Here is a 23039-nt window from a genome sequence, read left to right on the forward strand (position 1 = left end):
CTCGGAAAACCGGAATTTTTTTTTTATCAGATCACCCTGTACGATTCTTAATAATTAATATTAAAACACCCCTCAATACATAATTTATCTGACAATAATTAAACTGAGTAAAAAAAATAGATTCTTACTTCACTGTCATATTATTTCTTTTAAAAATCTTATTGAAAACTTGTATTGCACTATTATTTGGATATAAAACATGAAAACTTTGTCTATTAGTACCAAGTCTAACCCAATGTTCGATTTAAAAAAAAAAATATCACCGAACTTACAGCTCTTACGTTTGTTAAAGATTTTTTTGTGTGTCTAGTACAGTTCACGATATAATGTTCCTAGTAATGATTATCTTCAAAAATCTATGAACCTCCAAGGTTACTAGCTGAATAAAAACGGGTAAAATAGGTTTTTTTTGCGCTTAATTAAGTGAGGACTATTCCAGATTATTTGTAGTCTTCTTTTGTCGGTTAAAAGAGCATAATCTATACGTTCCACCGTTTGCAGCCTTTTTTGGAGATAAGCGTTACCGTGGACTGTACTTGAACCAATATTTTTTTTTTAAAATACATCTATTCACTTGTTTAATATTGCAGCTAGTTACAGCCTTACTTATGGAAAAAATGTAAAGCATTTTCGGATCTTGGACAAATTAGCTTCAGACAAAGTAGCTTCGGACAAAGTAACTTCAGGACATTTACTTAAGAAAAGTAGCTTCCTAAGAAAAATAGTCTCCTCAGCGCTCGGCCCCCTGGCCTGCCTAGCCGCGGGGCTCCCTAGCCTATAACCTAACCTATGTTAGCCTCAGAACATTTATTTAAGAAAAATATCATCAACTGATAATACATAGGTGTTTTAGAATTTCGAGGATTTTGCAAAAAGTGGTTGATAGATTTTTACAATTTTTAATAATGTTTTTACAATTTTTTGGTTACGTTAGGTTATAGGCTAGGGGGCCGAGCGCCCGCGGCCATGACCTTTATTAACAGTGGAGGCTACTTTCCTCAGGAGTCTACTTTGTCCTGAAGCTACTTTGTCCGAAGCTCCTTTGTCTGAAGCTACTTTGTCCAAAGCTACTTTGTCCAAGATCCGAAATTTCCTTTTTAAAGTGACAACAATTTATTTAGAAATCAAAGTTTTTTTACTTAAACGTATAACGGTGTTTTGTCATTTAATAGTAGTTAAAAATGATTTTTATATATTACAAGAAAAAGTTCAATAACGCTATTTAATTTTTCAGAGATTTGTAGTAGGTAGAATTTTTAGCATTTGTTAGACATTATTTTGTAAATTTTTACGACGTTTGTATGAATTATTATTTAAATCTTAAAATTATTGAGATTTAATCAGAAAAAAATCTATGTAACATGATGTTGATATTCCTCGTAAATACCAATCCAAATAAACCTTTCAGAAAATATCATATTGTATTTTTTAATTAGTGTTCCTTTTCTATAACTACGGTGTGTAGGTTCGTCTGTTATGAAAGTATTGGAATTTTCTCAGCTGGTATGTAAGGTAGATATCAAATTGTAACGAGTTGTAATCTTTCTCAATCATCAGCTGTTATAGGGCTTCACAATCAAGGACGTGAAGGACTTTAAGGAGGGGGGAGTCAAATTTGATAACCCAATTTCTTATTTTAGATTTTAAAAGAAAAAGTAAAAATATTGAAATTTTAAAAAGAAGAAGTAAAAAAATTGGGGGGGGGGGGAATTTTTCATTTTTGGGGGAGTTGGGGGTGTCCCACCCCCCAAGAAAATAGTTATAAACCTTCCCGGGGCCTATGAGAAGCTACCCTGTTAAGGAGAATCCGATCGGTTCAGCGGTTAGCGAGATCCTTCGGTACAGACAAACATCCTGTTACTTTAGTATAAGGATACAATTATACAAAGTATGGGGTACAATATCACGGTTGGACCCTCAGATGTAAAAACTTTATTTTAGTGTTTGGCCAAAATGACTTAGCAATTGTATCTGTAAGTACGTCTAATAACACCCTTTGCTATTTTTAAAATCCTAGAAAATTTTTTTTGCAAGAAAATTGCATAAATTCGCAACCTTTTTTAGAACCACTAAATAACTCGAGTTTTAAAACTTTTTATATAAAATACTTTTTACAAAAAATATTAATAATTACTTAAAATTAAACCTGAAAGAAAAAAAATCTCATTACACGTGTTAATTTGCATGTTTTAGGTCTTTTTTTGAGGAAAGTAAAACTTCCACATTTTTGACAATAATTATATTTTTTTAACATTTCAAAGTAAAATATAATAAAACTTAAATGATTTTTCTTGAATTATCAGTTGAAAATTTCATCAAACATGCAATTTAAGTGATGAAAATTTAATAAAATCATTTTTTGAATGTTTAGAATTACCAATTTTCTACATTTAAAACAAAATGTTAACAAAATTTAAAAACATTTTAACATATAACTTCAAAAATCAATAACATTTTATAAAAAGATGTTTCAAAAAATAAATCATTTAAAGGTATTAAAATGCATTTGAAATTACTTAAAATTAAAACGAGAACATCTTTTTACACTGTATTCTGTGTAATAGAGTTTAAATGACATGATTAGTGAATGAAATATTTCCTAAACTCATTAAGCCTTTTTGTGACTATATTAAAAATAATTTATTTTGTTTTATATTGTTTTTTTATTCAAATATTTGACAAAATTTTCCCTACGTCAATAAAATAAAGTCAGTTTTTTACTGTTTCTAGGTTTTTCTTAATAATTATAACAATTAAATATAATATATAAATCTTCATTATCTTTTATTTAAATTATCATGCACATTAAAATGTAAAGTATAAGCTAGAATAGCACTTTTTTTCAACGAATATTTTAATGACATATATCAAAATAATTCCTCTTAAATATCACACAACATATGATTGGGAAGTATAGCCATTTCTTGGAGGTATAATATTTACAAAAATACCATTAATTCTGTTTTTATCAGAAGTTAAAAAAATTGAACAATTCTAAAACAATGGTTGGCTGTCTAGATATTGAGTACACTAAGACTACGGCTCTGTTCTATTGAAATAACGTTGCAAAAAGAGGGGTTCTAAAAGTAATCTACATAATTTTTTTTAAAGAACCAACAAGTACTGTCAGTATCTTTTTTCTTGTAATCTAGCAGACAATCATATCATAACACAATTTTCATGATAAAATATTCAGGTTTCTACTTCACATTTTAAAAAATATACTGATCAATAAAATGTTCAAAATTTTACTTTGTACTAATTGAAAAAATATGTTGTAATTCTTATTTTAAAGTTACATTTTTATCCCTGACAAAATCATAGACGACTTTTATAGGCATCTTATCTAAACTTTTTGAAGAAAAACTTAAAAACGTTAATTAAGTATGAAAACTATTTTCTTCGATTTTTCTGAAGTTATTATCGCATTCTATGGGTTTTTTATTATCATTTACTTATATCGAAAGTGCCAAACACTGTACCCTAACTTATTCATTTAATAAAAAACCAACCGTGATATATTAATAAGGGTTATCTTATATATTATTTTTTCAAACACCATCATACGCTTTACGTAAAGCAAATGTATTATAGGAATTGTTTTATTTAAAATATGGTTGGCAATCCGAATCCGCCCAATTTTTGGACTCAAACAAAGAACTAATCCACGGATTAATCCGCTTTTTTCGACGGCGGTTTTTAACAAAGCATGATGTGCACTACAATCTTTGAAAATTTTGATATCTAAAGAAAGCAGTCTATAATACGATGCGATAAATAAACAACTATTTATTAAAATAATCACAACCGATAATTTATTGAAATAATGTCACTGTTATCACAACCATATCAAAAAATTAACTAAATATACAAAAATAACATTTTAATAAAAGTCATTAATCACATTTGAAGATTGTCAAGTTTTTTCCATACAAAAAAATCACATGTAATTTGAGGACGGGAATTAAAACAATGTAGTTTCAGTATGGCTTAAAAGCCGATAAATATCCGCTGGATTAGAACCGGTTCTCAGCCATTATGAAAATTCATATTTAGCATCGTATTACAGAAAATCTTCCACGAATGCTTAGGGTCAACAAACTGGAATCAATTATAATTTTTATTCAATTATCGTCTAATTCTATTAATAAATAACTATAATGTGTATCATATAATATACATACAATAAACGCTTTTTTCACGATTTGAAAAACTTTGGCGTTAACTAAATTATTTATTCTATAAATTTGTGCTAGATCAATATGAATAAGGCTGAGGAAATTACATGGCAACGGACAAAAAAAACTGTTTGTATCCAGAGATCTAAAGGGATAAGACAATGGGCGATAAATTGATGTACATCCCCAATGATGATATACAAAATTACCCCTTATGTCGATTACAATTAATGGTTGAAACGTTTAGACACTCAACTTAATGAAACAACCAAACAAAATTCAATTAAAAATCCCAAAGTTGTTATGTCAACGAAGTTTTTCTTTCAGATTACCACAAACAAATAGAAAATAACTTTGTACTAAAATTAAAATATAACTCAGACTTCTACAATACTCTCCAATTTCTAATATTAGGTAAATACATCTGTTTAAATTAATCTATTCCAAAATAAATTTTTGGTTTCTTTTTCATTTAAAGATTGAAAAAGGCAGTTCATATTTAAATAGGTTTACTTAAAGCTTAATTAGATACTTCATTTTTACAAATTTTAGGTTTGGGTGCCATCATAATCATTAAAAGTTACTAGGTAAAAATAAAGAGAAAATAGCAGAGATGGGTTTTTGAGTCCAGAATACCGCGTTTTTTCGACATTTTTTAGACCTGTCGTCTTCCGTCAATTAATCATTATAATGAAAATGCCTCGTAGGATATTAACAGAGTATACAACTTAGAAATTCAAAATTTTAAAATTATTATTTTAGCTATTTGTAGTCTAATAAGGCTCTAAAAAGATGCATTAATTAATATACAGCAAAAATGGATTTAAGATTATTTATTTTTCTTCTATAAAAGCCGTACCAACAAAAGCGAAATATTTAAATAAATAGTTGTATACTCTGTTTAAATCCTACGAGGCATTTTCATAATAATGATTGATTGACGGAAGACGACAGGTCTAAAAAATGTCGAAAAACGCGGCATTCTTGACTCAAAAACCCATCTCAGGGCTCGGCAGCCGCGCGTCAGATGGTAAGACTCGGGAAAATCAGCATGTTACCATATAAAAGTCAGCTGCAAGTCTAAACCTAATCCAATTATAAAAATCCCTCTATTCAAAAACTGTTTCTAATCAGCCAAACAGGTTTACATTTGAGGCTTAATCACGGCTGCCGAGCCCTGGAGTTCTTGAAAATAACAACTAAGGGAACAACAAGGGTAAAATAAAACATTTGGGGAAAGTAATTTGGACTATAAACACAAACAAATAAAGAAAACAGAAATTTAGGATAATAAGAGGGCCGAAAGTAGTGGCTTATAAAGATACATTTTTTTCACAATCTTGAGTGAGAATCAAAAGAAAGAAAATTATAATGAAAAATTTAATAATTGGAGGGAAAAACAAGAAAATTATGAAATACGAGTCAACAATGAATAAGAATTTTAATAAAAGGGATTAGGTTTTTACAAGGGTAAATAATTAAAAGTGGCCAATCTTAATATTTATACATGTTCTTTGTATAGGTATTTAAAGTCTTTTTCAGTTTGGCTTTGAAATGGATCAATATCCGCTGGATTAGAACCGGTTCTAAGCCACACTGAAAAAGCATGTATCTTTCTATGAATATTAAATTTAAAAAAAAAACATAATTGCAATACCAGTTTCGTTGCCCGGGCCTTCGGCCCCTTGGGTCTAAGAGAACTGATTTTAATCTTCTATTTTTTTATCCGAGGAAAGCTGTCTGTTACAATATGCGATAAATAACTGTTCATCTGATAAAGATTATTTGTTTCTATTTCATTATTAGGTACATTTTATGCTAAATTGACTATATTATGCGTCTATTGAAGCTTTATTTACATATATACTATTGGTGCTTTCCCTTTATTTGCCTGTTGAGCACTGATAACCAGTAACCTATCTATATCATATAACCTGACATAACCGGATTTAAAATAAGAAAATAATACAAATGTAACTCCAGGGGTGAATATTCTGCAAATTTAAACCCGGCTGAGGGGGGGGGGGGAGTAAAAATAATAAAAATATGTGGTTGGGGGGAAAAAAATGTAAAAAATAAGAGGATTGAAAGCATCCCCTCTTTAGTGAAAAAAAAAATAAAAATATGTGGAAGGGAGCATAATATGAATAAAATAAAGAGTTTTGAAAACATTTTGCTGGAAAAAACTAAGAGGGGAAAAAAATAAAAAAAATTTGCAGCAGGGGAAAAAATATGAATCTTGTGCAGAATATACACCCCTCTGTAACTCTCCCCGGCCCCTTGTTTTGAATTTGTTTAAGATATAAGGTGGGGTTATTCTGTGCTCAAAGGACACTTTCAGGGAAACCACCTTTCATTTGTGTTGTTTATTTTGGTTACTGTCATCTATGGCTGAACTATACAGGGAGCTTGAGGTATCAGTTGTTTCTACCTAAAGTCAATAAATGTTCATAAATTTAGGCATGATAGAATTGTCCTATCAGATTCAATCTTTGCATGATGATTTCAGTAACAGTAAAAGACGATTAAGAATGATTTGTAAAATACTTAGCAATTCTATTGCTGTCAGAATTTTTTATTACAATATGTAAAAAAATATCATTACTTTGCTACTGCTTCGCCGATTAAGGACTAAAATGATTAAGTTCACTGTAGATCATTTTGAATAGGGTTGGGCCGGATACCGGATATCCGGCTGATTTATAATGCCGTATATCCGGTTCCGGCCGGATATATGGCCAACGTTCGATATCCGGCAAATTTCCGGGTATCCGGCCGGATAACCGGATAGTTTAAATATCCGGTATCCGGCCGGATATTGAAAATGGCCGGATAACCGGCCAAACCGGATATCCGGCCTAACCCTATTTTGAATTGCACCTTACCTCATTTTCAATTTCAACACAGTCTCTCTGACTTAAATCTGGCCCCATAGCCAGCAGAACTGACTCAGGTGATGTAATGTCTTCTTCTTCTCTTTCAACAATGTCGTTTTTGTGTGGAGATGAATTGTCGTCGTTTGTCGGGGCTATTTCAGCTGATACGCTTAGGGTGACTTCTGTGCTTGTAGCTTGATGTTCGTCTTCAGACAAGGTTACTGTCTTTTTCTAAATAACAAATAATATTAAGCTTGTTATAAATACTATTGAAAGAAAAAATGGCGCTTCTCTTAAAATGCATAGTGAGCAATGAAACTCCCATTTCCCCTGTATTTTTAAAATAAATTGAAATGTAGAGTAGCCTTTTTAGTAGCGAAGCTACTCTATAATTCACTTTGTCCGTCCGTCAGTCAGTCCGTAACGCTATGGGGGAAATGGGATTTACTCAGCTCCTATAAAAGATAGAATGCTGAAATTTTTTGACAACATTCCCATTATTAAGGAGCACAATTGAGTATAAAACATCATTTGCGGTCGGACCGATTTTTAGCAGGTTTTAGGCTATTTTTATATTTTTCACATTTTTCTCCATATCTTTAGTGTTTATGGTTCGATTTTCAAAATTTTTTCAGTTACATATATCAAAATTAAATTTCCTGTCGTTTAAAGAAACAATCATGAAGGCCAGACTGCCTTTTTAGCAGGTTTTAGGCTATTTTTATATTTTTCACATTTTTCTCCATATCTTCAGTGTATGGTCCGATTTTCAAATTTTTTTCAGTTATAGATATCAAAATTAAATTTCCCGTCTTTTAAAGAAGACAACCATGACGGCCAGACTGCCTTTTCAGCAGGTTTTAGGCTGTTTTTTTTTATATTTTTAACATTTTTCTCCATATCTTCAGTGTTTATAGTCCGATTTTCAAAGTTTTTTCAGTTGTAGATATCAAAATTAAATTTCCCGTCTTTAAAGGAAATAACCATGACGGCCAGACTGCCTTTTTGGCAGGTTTTAGGCTATTTATAAATATATTTAACACTTTTTTCCATATCTTCAGTGTATATGGTCCGATTTTCAAAATTTTAAAAGTTTTTAAGGGTTTAAAAATTAAATTTTTTGTCGTTTTAAGAAAACAACCATGGCGGCCAGACTGCCTTTTATCAGGTTTTTGGCTATTTTTATATGTTTTAAATATTTCCAAATATCTTTGTTTATTTTGATCCAATTTTCAAACTTTTATGGGATATCAGTATCAAAATAATTTTTCCCATTGTTATGAGCATCTTTAATATAATTTACTTTGACCATCGTCATCATACAAAATAAAACAAGGTTTCATATTTATTTTATCCAATAAATCTATTCTTGATTTTAGTAAAAACCTTTTAAAAATCTACCTGTACGTATTCCCGTCTACGATTTTTTGTGCTTCGCTACTTATGGATGTTGTCATCCTTTTTCCCTTTAAGCCTAACCCATTATATTTAACCTAATATAGCCTCAGGGAAAAAAATGAGAGAGGGGTTTTCTGTGCTTGATTAGGCACTTTTAGGGAAACCGCTATAAAAAAATGAAACCATTAAAATCTGACATAGAATCTCCTACGAACTGGTTAAAAAGGAAGAAACGGTGGGCAGGGTTTTAATGCAACCATCTCGTAATCAGTGAGCAAATGGCACTGGTAACGGCTGGCGGCTCAGCCGTTTTTTTGCCTATTTTCAGGGTAAATTCATCATCAATTACGTAGGAATCAACTTTTTAAAACATATTTTTGGTTTAATTCATGTTAAATGATAGCAATAACCATTTTTAAAACTTCTAGTACCAACAGCTACCGTCTAGAACCGTTTGATAGCGTTTTGGAGTGAAAAAGATTATTGTGTGGAGATAGGTTTTGTGACTAATTTGCAATATAGATATCAAAAAAATGGCAAAACGGCTGAGCTGCCATCCGTTAGCCGTTACTTTTCCAACTTTTTGTTCGATTTAGGGAAAATAGACCTACCAAGGATTACTCATGCAAAATTTCAGATGGAAATTCGAATTCTAAGTGTCATTTGCTCACTGATTACGAGATGGTTGCATTACCCCCCCCCCCCTTTCTCAATATATCTGCCATTGATCATCAGCTACTCCTTTACATATAATTAAGCAAGTTTTTATTTTTTAATTAGGAACTTTCTTACCTTCAATTGTGATAAAACTGACAATTTTGAAATTTTTGATTCCGAATCTATTACTTTATCAATACTTTGAGCCGAGGAGCCCTGAAATAGAAAGAAATTTTGATTACAAAACAAGATTAGTTTTCATGAAAGCTTATGCCTTTCAAAGAGAAAGAAGGCTTCTTTAAATTACAGACATTAAACCCCATAGAGCAACTGAAAATCATCCATTTCCTTAAGCTTTAAGCAAAACACTTTGAAAATGCGATGAAAATTAGCAAAGATATGTAAAATTTCCAAATATGTGACTGACTGACAGAAAAGCTAATTTAGAGACATAAAAAAGGACAAATATGTCCAAAGGTAAGAAGGTCTTTAATTAATTCTTTTAAAAATGAAGTTTAAATGTTTTACCTTTGCAGTCATATTTCTGTTGGCTTTACGAACGTTGTTCTCCAAGTCTATAATAAAGATTGGTGTTTTTAAAAACAATGCTCGTGTGCACGTTGAGAGGAAGCACCAATTTATTTTAAGTACGCCTTTGTTTAAGAAAAACTAAATGGAATCAGGCCAAATTTTGTACAGTGCATGTTATTTGAATAAGGAGTAAAAGAAATTTACAAATCTTTTTTAAAAATCAAAGTTAATGTATTTCTCTTTTTTGGATATTTTTCATTACTACCTGCTTGCCAGGCTGACCTCTTCTTTAATTTTTATGTTAGCTACTACTGCTTGACATGCTGACCCTTTCTTTAATTGTCTACATTAGTTACTACCTGCTTGACAGACTGACCCTTTCTTTAATTGTCTACATTAGTTACTACCTGCTTGACATGCTGACCGACCCTTTCTTTAATTGTCTACATAAGTTACTACCTGCTTGACATGCTGACCCTTTCTTTAATTGTCTACATTAGTTACTACCTGCTTGACAGACTGACCCTTTCTTTAATTGTCTACATTAGTTACTACCTGCTTGACATGCTGACCGACCCTTTCTTTAATTGTCTACATAAGTTACTACCTGTTTGACATGCTGACCCTTTTTTTAATTGTTTACATTTGTTACTACCTGCTTGACAGGCTGACCCTTTCTTGTGTGTGTGTTTAATCTTTAATACATCCGGGATGTACTCAGGCAAACTTTTCTAAAAAAAAAGTATGAATAAATCAAGCAAATCTATACTAATATAGATGTATATACAGATAACTACCGCCCTCCCTTTTTCAATGACCTTTTTCGTCTGCTAGAAAATTGTTTTCTGCTTCTTGGCTGTGTTAATATTCCCGTTACCATTAGTTGATTTTCCAAGGTCCTTGCGATAGGGAAATACAGTTATTTAACCCTTTCTCCCTTTAGTGTTTTACTCTAATATACATTAGAAAGTATAACAATTTTAAATTATCGTGACAAAATAGTTATGTTTTAAGTAAGTATTCAAATGAAAGGTTATTTTTCGCCAGGCAAATTGTTTTCCCTCAGAAATTCTACTCAACTACTCCCTGAACTTACATCTGGTCGTTCAGCAATGAGAACGTCTTCATATCTAATTGGAGAAATCTTTTTACATGTTCTGTACCAAAGTTGAGCTGAACAAATGTTTAAGGTCAAAACAAACAGGCCAGCTGCAACCTAGAACAAAATATCCTATATAAAATGATCTTTATATAAAAGTAACAGAATCTCCTGTATCTCTCTGTCATAGACGTCCAAGGGGGGGGGGGTAATGGGGCGATTACCCCCCCCCCTAAAACAATTTTTGGGGGGGTAAATACCCCCCCCCAAAATAAAAAATCTCTAACAAAAAAAATTTTTGCGCGCTTCGCGCGCATTTTTAATACTAAATTTTTAATAAAATTTAAATTACCCCCCCCAAATATTTTACCCCGGGGGTAAATTTTGGGGGGGGTAAACAAATTTTACCCCTGCCAACAGATTTCAGGAGGGGTAATTACTCCCCCCTAGCAAATTTTACCCCCGGTGTAAAAAATTTTGGGGGGGGTAACAAAAATTTGCGGCGCGCTTCGCGCGCAATTTTACCCCCTCAAAACCGAATTACCCCCCCTTAAAAAAATTTGACCCCCCCCCAAAAAAAAGCTTGGACGCTCCTGCTCTCTGTTTCGAAAGATCTTGCTAACCGCTGAACCACCGAATCGGTTCTCCTTTACAATGTAGCCTCTCGTAGGCCCTGGGAAGGTTTATACCAACTCAAGGGGGTGGGCACTCCCCCAAATCCCCCAGCCGCTAGTAATTATAAAACTGCTAGTCTTAAGTTAATCAAGGTAGTCGGACTGATATGAGTGATGTTAAAAAATAAAAATTCTCAGAAATCCAGGGGGTCTAAGGAATAGGAAAATGAACGTTAAATTGATACACATCCACAATGACGATAAACAAATTACCCCTACTGTATACTTGAAATATTGGTTTAAAAGTTTGGATCCAATCAATCAAAATTCAAGAAATTAAATAAAGATAATGTGGTTATAAAACTTAGGTTACCCGAGTAATTTACCCTCTTATGTTTGTTTACAAGGGGTTATGCTCCAGCTATGCGGAGGTGAAAAATGGGGAAGAATAATTACTTTGTCACAATGCAGGCAGAAAGGATGTGAGGGGCTTGAAACACCCAATACACAATTACCTTGGTATGTAATGAAAATATTCCATGTTCAATATCTCCAGATCTTATAAGGGTGAAGATAACCATCAAAAACTAAAGGATACAAATAATAAATGGATATGTAACAAGACTTGAAACTATTAAGCAAAGCATCAATAAAAGGTGCTATCAAAAGAAGGGGAGGGGTGGCTAACACTGCAGTGCCCTAACCTTGCGGGGCCAATACAACCAGTAAATAAGATAACATAATCATAAAAATTTGGGTATCAATGTAATTTTCTGTCTAATGTCCCTTCCTCACCATTAATGGCGTATGTCTAACTTTGTAAAATTGACTAAAAAATGGATTATGGTAAACTAGATTTCTTTTTATATCCATTTATTCCTGTAGTAGAGCAACTGATATGATAACCATGTGAATAGCTGTTGCGTGAATCCTCTTACTGATCTTGCTTGGCGCGTACACATATGCAAGATTGTGCCTAAAAGATTGATGCTTAAAGGACCTGGAATAAATGTAAAAGTGTAGATACATAACCCAAACAACTACCTGGTTCTAGTGGTGAGGTCTTTTTCGTCTGCTAGCAAATGGCTTTTTGCTCTTTTGTAGCAACTTAGCTGAGTTAATATTTCGACGCTATTGGCAGATATCCAAAGATCCAGTTGAAAATCGGTTCCCCACCCCGTGAACATACAGTCATTTAAACCTTGCCCCCTTTATTCTTTTGATATAATGTTTAAAGTAACTGGCGATCACAGAAATACACTAGCCTTATCATTATATAAAAGCATGGTTCTCCTTTTCAGCTTCTCAGATTTCCTGGGAGGATTTATACAAAAAAGTCCTACCTATCTACAACATGTTTCATAAGGAAGTAGAAGAGCCCGAATGGTGTTATCAATGGACAAGAAATGCTGAATACAACAGTCATGGCAAAGAGAAGCATCATTCTAGCGTACTGCTCACCAAACCTTAAAAAAATAATATATCCATTGTACTACACACTAAAAAAATGTTCTCTTCTATAAATTAAAATCATTGGTTGAATAGTTTGGACACTACAAGTTAGGAACCAACCAATCAAAATACAAAAATACCCACAGTTTTTGAGACACGAATACGATAAGTAAATAATATGAATCTTTGTAAAAATATTTACAGTCGAATGTCCCCTCCCTCCCTAAAAAAATACCTGAATTCAAAAGTAATGGCTCTTTGGATGGATGGCGTTTCAGCTTTGCTCCTTAAATAGATAATATATTTTTAAACTAGCGGCACTTGAAAATATTTTTGGCTATTTCTTTTTTAGTGGCAATTTCCACACTTGCATTACGGACGGTCAAAGCAAAATACAGAGTAGCTTCGCTACTTAATAAAGTAAAATATATTACTAAAAATCAGGGGTCTAAAGGGATAAGATAAATGGCCGATAAATACCTAGATGTTTAATGTATATCCCAGATGATGATACACAAAATTATACTTTCTGAATATTACAATTTGTAGTATCAACGTTTGGACATTCAACTTACTGAATCAATAAAATAGTATTCATTTTAGCCCCAAAGTTGTGAGCCAACAAATAAAAAAAGTTATTATAAAATTTTGGGGACTAGTGTAATAAACAGCCCAATGACCCCTCCCTCCCTGACTAAAAATAGAGACTTACTTTGATATAAGAACCTGCATAAAATACATGAAAAGTTCTGGAAATCTGATGAGTTCTAGGCCGGTACCAATAAGAGAAGCAGTGATGACATAATTGACAAAGAATGCACCAGAGTCGGGCAAGAAAATACACTCCCATCTGAAAGTAAAATATATCCCTAAATAGCTCAGCAATAATAATAAATTCGCTAAATTGTTCAATTACTCTAAAGCAATGAGATGTTCTAGTAGGGTTATGTTTTATACAGTTATACCAACTAAAAAATCAAGTTTCACCATGGTTTTCTATGAATAAAACTGTGAAATGTCAAACATTTTTTGATGAAATATCATCAAATTTTTGGTTGAGTTCAAAGGTTTAAATAGAATAAATAACATGCCAAAACATAATCTAATTTTGTAAATTACGAAAGTACACTAATGAAACTGTTTACAATATTAAAAGTTACCATCCCTTTCTCTAAATAAATATTTTTCATTGAAAAAGTTTACTTTTGTGTCATAGCACTTCGAACTCAACAAAACATTTGATGGTATATAGCCAAAAAATAACTAACATTTGAAAGTTTTTTTCTTATAAAACCATGGTGAAACTTATTTAGAATTGCTGCTAGAAGGTGCTTAGAATCACTTGCTCTCGTTCGTGGATAGCCCCCTTTTACCAAGGGGTAAAATAATTTTTAGTGCGCAGTATTTTCACCTAAAATATTTATTTAATCCTCTACCTTTTCTGAAAATTAAAAATTAAGTTCAATTGATAAATATGATTACAACTTTATTTCACCTTTTCTTATCTTTGCCATCACTTGTATCATAAAAGTTTCTGAAGAGAAACTCAATGATGGCTTGTCCACTGGTAAATCCAAATGTTGGCAGCAAGATAACCATCAGAATTAAAAACAAGAATGACTTCTTCATGAGAGCGTGATTCATTCCAGATCTTGTCCAGTGACCCAGCAAGCTAAAATAGTATTTATATAATTTAATTAACAAGGATGACAATATTTAGACAAGCAAAAGACAATGAATGTACATCTACAACGTGTGAGTTTGTACATAGAACATAGAATCCTTTTTATAAATGCACTTCGTGAAACTATCCCTTTACGAAAATGGTAAAAATAACTTACATTTCAGCATATGCAACCATGTTGGGCAAAGCCGCCGTGAAAATCCAAATCATCAAAGTTGGCAAGAAATCTGTCAACCAGGTTGGCAACTCTATTGGCACATTTGTTGGTCTACATTATTAAATTAAGTAAGTGCATAAGATGGATTGAGAATTAACATCTTTTACAGCGCAGTTGCATTATATTTTTTTTAAAATTGGAGTAGGGAGGGTTAATTTTCCTTTTTAAAATAGTTTTTTTAAATACATCATCTGTCCACATATAAAAAAAAAATTTCCAATGTAAATAAAATGACAGGGCACTATTGATAAACTGACAGACTGCAAGTAAGACTGATATCATATGTTGGATGCTCAACTGTATAGAGAATATTCATTTCATTTCATCCGTCTATCTTGAATTGCATCTGAGAAATTCACATTCGCCCCCCCCCCCCCCGCAAACTTAAAAATGTTACTTGTCAGTGAGATGAAGGAAGGTGAGGATGACGTCAAGGTGATGAATAACAATCTGTGGAGTGGTGAAGAAGAAAGCAATGATGAAAATAAAAGTGTTGGCCACAACTTTCTTCACAAACAACCAGCTTCTTCTGTAATAATATAACAGAGGTGATTAAGATTAGATGATGCTGATGACCTCTTGGGGGCTCGGTGACACTTAGGGTACAAGTCCTCTACACAACACCTTGAATTGAACATATTCTGCATGTGAATTGCAGTGTAACGCACTAATTCGTCCATGATATTAAGAAAGGTAACGCCCAATATACAGCCAACTCTTTGATTGCATGACCATTGTCTAAAAGATCTAAATGTGCATAGTAATATTATAAGCATACATACATCCATTAGTTGAGTTTTCGCAACCTAAGTGAAAACTTTTCTCCTCCTTTGAAGGCCTACCCAAGTGAAACCCATTTGATGTCCTCCTTAGGAAGGGCAACCCTATAAAAAGGAGGGGCCATCCCTTAAAAAGGAGGAGAGGGGCCACCTAGCGCAACTGAGGAGCTGAAAAGTACTGCATGTATTATAATAAGTTGCGCCTATTTTGTACCAAGGCATTCCCCCTACTCAAACTATTAAAGTCGCGCATCTGACAGCATCAGTAGGAATCATTTATAACGTCTTTAGTTATGACGCGGTGTCAAGCCGAGATTTAAACCAATCAACTCTCAGACGACGTATTTACCATTTTACACGTGACTTGTTATTAGGGATGGGTAAAGAGCTTTGCTACAAATAACTTACTTATCTGAAAGATTAGTCCAGATTATGTCTGCAGGGGCGGGGGCATACCACACACTCCAATTCTAAAAACAAATATGTTAAGCATGAATGTGGGGGTGAACGACCCACTAATATAAGATAAATTCACTGAGTGAAAAAGTCTTTGATACTCAGGAATAAGATGTAGCCAATAAGAGAAATTAATCTAATATTTGGGGGGCAGACAAAAAAATTGTTTTTTTTTGGGGGGGGGGGAGAGGGAGGTTTTCATTAGTGAAATACATAATTTTCGGGAACTATTAGAAGCGTTTCTGTAAAGGAGAACCAAATTGGTCCAAAACAGAGAGAGAAATATCAGGGGGAGGGAGGGGTTGGGGAAGAATTAGCTAGGAGAGATAGGATGAAAACAATTTTAAACCTAATAATTCTTAGGGTTAAATTCTGCCTTTCGTATATTTGTCAAAGAAGATGAATGGGGTGCATATTTCCTAGAGATATCTATATATTGAGGGAAAAGACAATGGACGATAAATTAACATAATTCTCAATGATAATAAACAAAATCACCCCGTTGTATTAAAATTATTGGTTGGAAAGTTTGGAACTGAAAATTTCAACCAACCAATCAGTATTTTGTAAAACTCAAATAGTTTTTTAGTCAATGAATGTGAGAGCATGTGGATACACTTTGGAAGCCAGTGTTATATTTACATTCCACTGTCCCCTCCCTCCCTCCCTGATGACTGATGTTACCTGTATTTTAAGATTTAAAGAAGATGCTGGAGGTGAATGTGGAGGACACTGGCAGTTCCATATGGAGTACAAATAATCCTGAAAACAAACAGTTCTATATGGAGTACAAATAATCCTGCAAACAATTGTTGGTGCTTTTACTAAGGTGCCTTGCAAGCACAAATTTTCCTACTCTTACTTTTGGAATGAATGGTTTATAAGCAAATTGTTAAATTGCACAATTAGAAATGGTAACAATGTCTATGATGAAAAATTCAAATTAAAGCAGATACAACATATAGGTAGTAAATTTGTAGCCAAGGTTAACGCCAAACAGACAACTAATCATCTGATTGTATTTATTGCTTTTATGCCCTAAGCGCCATGCAAGGTTATGAGTTGCGCCTGTACGTGGCTCATGGCATTCCAATACTCACACTATTGATGTAACGCGGATGACAGGCCATCAAGATACCATATTTAACTTAGTGTTGTCTAGATTTAAACCCGACACCTCTCTAATAGCAATTCGACACGTTACAAGTTACGATTAAGCAGCTGGTATGATTATTAAATTTTTATTTTTAAATGTCAAAATTGATTACCTACCACTATTTAAGTTGTAATGAGATGGAAATTGTCTCACCTTATGAACTTGTCTTGCATGGTTGATAGATTCAAATGTTACAAAAGCAATTCCTACGTGAAAAATAATTTATTTATTCGCAAAATCATATTATATACAAATAAATACATAAGAAGACTACCTAGTTATAGGATAAAATTTATATTTAGATATAAAGGGAAAAAGATATAATAAAACCTGCACTGAAATTATGTCAAAATTTTTTTAAATTGTAAACAGATCGGCTATTTTGGTGATAAGATCATTTTTTAAAAAGAATAAAAGTAGGAATAATATAAGAAAAACAAGAAATAACGATCAAAAAATATGGACGTCATAGAATTAAAGTGGCTGCTCTGCTCATTGGTATTTTTGACTGAAGAATTTCTCCGATTTTAACTCCTAGTTTGATGAGACGCGACTATGCTTACCAAGTTTAGTAGCCAACGATTTTTCCCGGTAGATTATCAATTTACTTCTCAGCTTTTCTTCAAGTTGAGAATAATAGTCAATACAGGGCTCGGCATTAACACAGGGATAACAGAAACAAAAACAACACCTGGCTCCTAAAATAAATTAATAGACTTTAGAAAATAAGATCTTCGAAAATTTGAAATTAGATTTTTTAGTCTTATTTGGGTCACGTTTAGACATTCAGCTGATTATTCAAATTGTAACAGGTTGATTTCCCTGAGGCCTAAAGACTGCTGATGACAGTTGCCGAGCTCTGAATATTCTAAAGAGAAATAAGGAAATCTAGATCCCTCCTCATGAAATTGGACCAATATAAAACACGATGAAGTAACAATTCGGCTGTATTATTAGAACGTACACACATTTTGGTACGAAAATGCAGGTATTTTTTATTTCATCCATTTAATAGAAAAAAGCTATGTATAGGTAAATAGTTTAGGTAAATTTTTTTACCTGATTTAGGATAAATCTTAAGTTCCTTGTTTTTATTCCTCTTGTTGAAAGATTTAACATATTTCTTACACAGCCTCACATTCTTCAATTTCTCACAAATGGTCGTCAATTTTTCTACATCATATGCTAATTGTACATCCTAAAGATATCTTACGTTAATATTTCGTAATACAAATCACAAGCAGATACGCCCCTAGGGGGGGGGGGGGGGAGGGAGACACTTAAGAAAAGGTGGGCGGAATCGATACTCCACTAAAATTTTTAAAAAATTTTGGGATGGAGGGGGAGAAATTTTTCCATGGGTTAGTTATCTTGGGAGGATAGGGATACCCTCCCCAAATCTAGTTATAAACCTTCCCTGTATCTTAGAGAAGCTGATTCTTACTGTAAATAAGAACCATATCAGTTAGGCGTTTATCTAGATCCTTCGTGACACATAGACAAACACAAAGAAAGATAGACATCCTTTATTTTTACATAAGGATAATTCTATTAAAACTTACTAAAATCTTGAAGGTGGGATACACTTCCTTGAAGTGGGCCATTATGTTTTCTTTTGTGCAGACACTTCTGGGTATCCGGTCTATAGCCAGGGTTCGGGATATACTCAAGCTGATATCTTGCATCTCTAATCCTAAATAAGTAATAGTTATTTATCGCAAAGTGTTACAGACAGCTTTCCGTGGATATAAAAATGATAAATTATAAGATTAAAACAACTTTTGTTAGCGCCCGAAAGTCCGGGCTAACATAATTGATAGGTATTAAATTTTATGATTTTTATTTTAATATTCGTGGAAAATAGGCTATAATACGATACTATACATGATTTTTCGGTTCTAATCCAGCGGATATTAATTGGTTTCGAAGCCATACTGGAAAATTTATTAGTAGATATTTTAGCTGCCTACTTACGCGATCAAAACACGAATCTTGAAGTATTTAGACGTCGGGGGAATAACAGTTTTCTTTCATTACCCTTTCCCTGTGTTGATACAAAGGACTTACCTACAGAGAATTTTCTCATAAGAAATATAGCGACAGGGAACAGGATGAAGGACAGACCAACGTGAATCCAGAGCAAATTATTCTCATGTTCATTCTAAAGTAAAAAGTTATCCTTCTAAATAAAGTAGTAAGGTTTTTTTTCTGAATCTTAAGATTTCAACACATACTGAACTGATCTAGTTTTCCTTTTAGAGGTAGATTCCTGAATCCTAAAGGTCCCGAATTGGTTTCAGATATTAAATTTTTATATTTTAAATCCTTGGGTTTTAGACCATTTTCTGTCCCCTTCATACCCCTTGGAATACAAAGCCTTTAGATGCTAGATGCGCATCCACTAATAAATATTTGTTAAACAAATATGTATTTAAGTAGAATAGCAATATGAACCTAACATCACATTTACAAATCTTAGTTAAAAGTACTCTGCTTTTATCAAAAAAAATTTCCCCAAAAGATTTTAATTGATTTTACCTTCGGGTCCAGATTAGCAATAGTTGTGTGTCCAAAATCTGTACTGTTGCCACCTTGAAGGGTTCCCTGTAAATTATAAAATATTTTAATCATATACATACCCAGTACCCAAAGCACTTATTATGTAAAAAATGGGTACTAGTTTAACTACTATAACAAATTACAATAATTACATTAGAATCTTACATCTTTTGAAAAGATACAAATAATACCAAGTAAGCTTCAATACAGATTAGAACAAAGTCATTCGACCGTCTGTTTTAAGATTTTTTTCCGGGGGGAGAAGGGGGGGGGGGCTGTTGAGTGTTCAAACCCCTTAAAAATTAATGTGGAAAAGGTACCTAGAAGCTAGAGATGAAGAAATATCTGAATGAATATTCTTATATAGTTATGTTACTAATAATTTTGTTTTACTTAACCTTTATTATCGATGTTCTATTACTTAAGTAATACCTATTAAGATTTAAGTTTAATTTTCACCTGTAGATTTATTGGAAGAATGACTCCACAAGAGACAACACAACAAAATAACAAGTATGCCATCAAATGAAGTTGAAACCTAAAGTATTGAACATTGTTATTAAGAAATGCTTAATCTTACATCGAACAACATAACTAAATCTCTGATTAGTTGGCGTCTAAACCTTGAGTATTTAAATTATATTTTGATCAGTTAGTACAAACCCTTAGTGTCCAGACCAATAAATTTAATCTAGAGGAAGTGTAAATTTGTTTATGGTAATTTTCTTACTCCTTGGAGTTAAATGATAATTTAAATTTATGTTCCTAATATGTTAAGAGGAAGCTATATTTTTATTTCTTACTTTCTAATATGCTTATAACACTTTTATACGGGGTTGTGCAATAGATCATATTTCTTCTTTTCAATGTAAATATTGCCATTTTAATATGTACCTGGCCGGCCTTAGTTTAGAAATTTAGTACCTTAGATATTGAACAGCATCGTTTCCCATGAGACTCTCTAACTCCTCTGGCTAAAATTGAAGATAAATAATATTCTTTTGATAGTATAAATACTTAGGTATTAACATTATCATTATAAAAATCTTTAAATCAACTTTCAAAGTAGATACTATGCTTGTAAAAAAAATATATAATTCGCCAAGAAGCAAACATTTATTCAGTAGCAATGTTTTTTTTGTAAAATAATTACGGAATTATCCCTAAAAGTGCCTTTTCGGGCACAGACCCCCTCTCCTCGTATATTATAATTAATGGAAATTAAGGGGAGGGGGGCTTTAATGAGAGAGGTGTTTTTATGTTTGCTTGTTTATCTTTTTTATAGTTAGTAATTTAGGTTTGGTTTGTAAAAGCTCTTGGGTGTTGGTGCCCCTACTGAGATTGTGAAATGAAAATACTATGCACCCCCCCCCCCTTTATTTTCAATTTATCAAAAACATAGAAGGGGGTTGAGGTCATGTTAGGGACAGCACCATAATCACCTAACAATGTGAAAAATCGAAAATTATTCAATTTACCTTAGATGTAAGAATACCACAACCTTTCTTCATTTGTTTTCTTTGAGTGACAAAAGACGGGCTCCCAGATACAGTTGTACCTGTTGTACATAACCCATTATGACCTAAAATATAAATAAAATATTTCTTTTCGTCAAAAGCAATAATTCCATAACAATTATCAAACATACCTGTATACCTACTGTATAAATGTAGTTATCATTAAAAATTATAATAAAGGTTAAGTAATAGGGTAATAGTTCAAATGCATTACGTTAAACTATCCCTGTAAAAAGCATAGAAGGGATTTGTCATTATCTCTGTTATAAGGTCAAGCTGTAGGTATGTTTAAATTTATAAATTGCAAAATTTCCTTTTCATGAAAGAAAAATTATTTTGGTTAAATTTTTGAGGAGCTACGCTACAAAAAAAATTATTGTACTTACCTTCATGCTCTTCATCACTGGTGTCATAATTCTCTCCACCGTCCACATTATCATGGTCGGAATGGTGGCGGACAAAAAAAGCTTCAAGCCAGAAGGATCGTTGCCCTACAACTTTTCTGCCAACTTCGCGTCCAACTTCCCTAACATACAATTCAATAAAAGTTTGTAAAATGATAACGATTCAGTTTAAAAATGCTTAACAAGGAATTGAAGCATATAAAAATCTTAACAACAGTTTTAAATTAAAATGATATAGTTGAATACCTTAATGTTGACTTTTTATGAATGATAAGGAAAAGCAGCATAAGAGCAGTCCAGCCTATAACATTTGTGAGAAGATTGACAGGCAAGCCTCCGTAGGTTATACCTAAAATATTTAAAATCTTTCAATATGATCTATATGAGAGAATTTTATTCTTATTTGTAAATATATACCTACCTATTCATTACCTATACAATGATTTTTTATCATTAAAAGGCTAATAAATTTCGAACTATAGAGTAGCTTTGCTACTAACAAGGTGGATTGGGGTTCTTTGTTCAATTAGCTGGGTAAGCACCATAATTAATTTTTCTCTCTCAAATAATATTATAATAATCCTCTACAATGAAGCAGTTAGATCATTTTCTGAAGCTTAAGATTTCAATAACTGCTGACCTGATTAAGTTATCCTTTTTAGGGAAGCTTCACTTAGGTCCTAAGCTGATTTTAGGCTATTTTACTTTTAGATTTAATTTATGTGTTGGGATGGTATTATGCTATTTTTTTCCACCTTTTTACCATTTAAACTACAGAGCCCCTAGATGCTGGAGCGCAGCCGCTAATAATTCATAAGTATAAAGCAAATTGTATAAACTACCTATTAAACTTGTATGTAAATATAGAACATATTTTTTAAAAAAAATTGCAAAGGGTACAATGGCATTAAAATAATCTACTACAGCTACAAAGTACAAGTTGTATCTTATCCCTATTCATAAACAGAAATATAATTCTTTACTTACCTATCTTAAACGGATCTGAACGATTGTTGGCAATGCATGGCTGAAAATCTTCCGTATTATTATCCCACATCGTTGGAGGTATCGTGGTTGAGTCCCAATAGATTTCTTATCAAAAGTTTTATTTGTTTTAATTCATTTTAAATGAAAAATGATTTGTTGGTCATCTATGAGTGTACATTTTAAAATATAATCTGAAGAAAAAATAACTTTTTATTTAAGTATAAAAAAATCATATATACATCAATATACTGAACTGTGATCAATTGACTGATTCCGTAATTTATCGATATTGGAAAAATTTGCCTTCTCGCGTCTCTCCAATATTTATATAGGATATATTGCATGATACAAGGATGACCAACATCCATTAAAGGGAATTAAATAAGTATTGTCAAAAAGACGTTATTTAATGTTTATTGGCCTAAACATGCAGTTTAATCCATTAAATAGGGAAAAAATCCATTTCGTGCTTAAT

General features: G+C 32.5%; 1 protein-coding gene and 1 long non-coding RNA gene across 3 annotated transcripts; one reads left to right on the top strand and one right to left on the bottom strand.

Moving 5' to 3' along the window:
* Positions 1–494: 494 nt before the first annotated feature.
* Positions 495–1412, top strand: LOC145304305 (uncharacterized). Its single transcript, XR_013874056.1, has 2 exons — positions 495–619; positions 1104–1412. It is a non-coding gene; the product is annotated as an uncharacterized LOC145304305 (long non-coding RNA).
* Positions 1413–5778: 4366 nt separating this feature from the next.
* Positions 5779–22752, bottom strand: LOC145304309 (osmosensitive cation channel TMEM63C-like). Of its 2 annotated transcripts, XM_080146184.1 has the most exons (29): positions 22565–22752; positions 21824–21926; positions 21560–21699; positions 21135–21238; positions 20581–20630; positions 20116–20194; positions 19636–19701; positions 19165–19258; positions 18660–18790; positions 18157–18295; positions 17661–17795; positions 17251–17303; positions 16626–16703; positions 15894–15955; positions 15104–15235; positions 14647–14757; positions 14301–14477; positions 13518–13655; positions 13041–13091; positions 12697–12819; positions 12233–12329; positions 11869–11940; positions 10737–10856; positions 10296–10371; positions 9638–9684; positions 9245–9325; positions 7064–7285; positions 6529–6609; positions 5779–6044 (listed from the first exon to the last, which is right to left on the bottom strand). In XM_080146184.1, the coding sequence occupies exons 1-28, from the start codon at positions 22632–22634 to the stop codon at positions 6532–6534; spliced, it is 2829 nt and encodes a 942-aa protein (XP_080002310.1). In that variant the 5' UTR covers positions 22635–22752; the 3' UTR covers positions 5779–6044; positions 6529–6531. The 2 variants fall into 2 exon arrangements, with proteins under 2 accessions (XP_080002310.1, XP_080002304.1); XM_080146178.1 differs by lacking the exon at positions 5779–6044 and having other exon boundaries at positions 6268–6609.
* Positions 22753–23039: the final 287 nt, after the last annotated feature.

Source organism: Acartia tonsa, chromosome 2, assembly GCF_053477335.1.
Source record: "Acartia tonsa isolate MP-2025a chromosome 2, ASM5347733v1, whole genome shotgun sequence".
NCBI lineage: Eukaryota > Metazoa > Arthropoda > Copepoda > Calanoida > Acartiidae > Acartia > Acartia tonsa.

Bases quoted from the DNA above. Each gene is read 5' to 3' on its own strand.
- LOC145304309 (XM_080146184.1), bottom strand. From the start codon at position 22,634: ATGTGGGATAATAATACGGAAGATTTTCAGCCATGCATTGCCAACAAT. The intron at 21,927-22,564 runs GTAAGTAAAGAA...TAAATATTTTAG, and splicing joins TTCAGATCCGTTTAAGATAG to GTATAACCTACGGAGGCTTG. The intron at 9,326-9,637 runs GTAAAACATTTA...TTTCTATTTCAG, and splicing joins ACAGAAATATGACTGCAAAG to GGCTCCTCGGCTCAAAGTAT.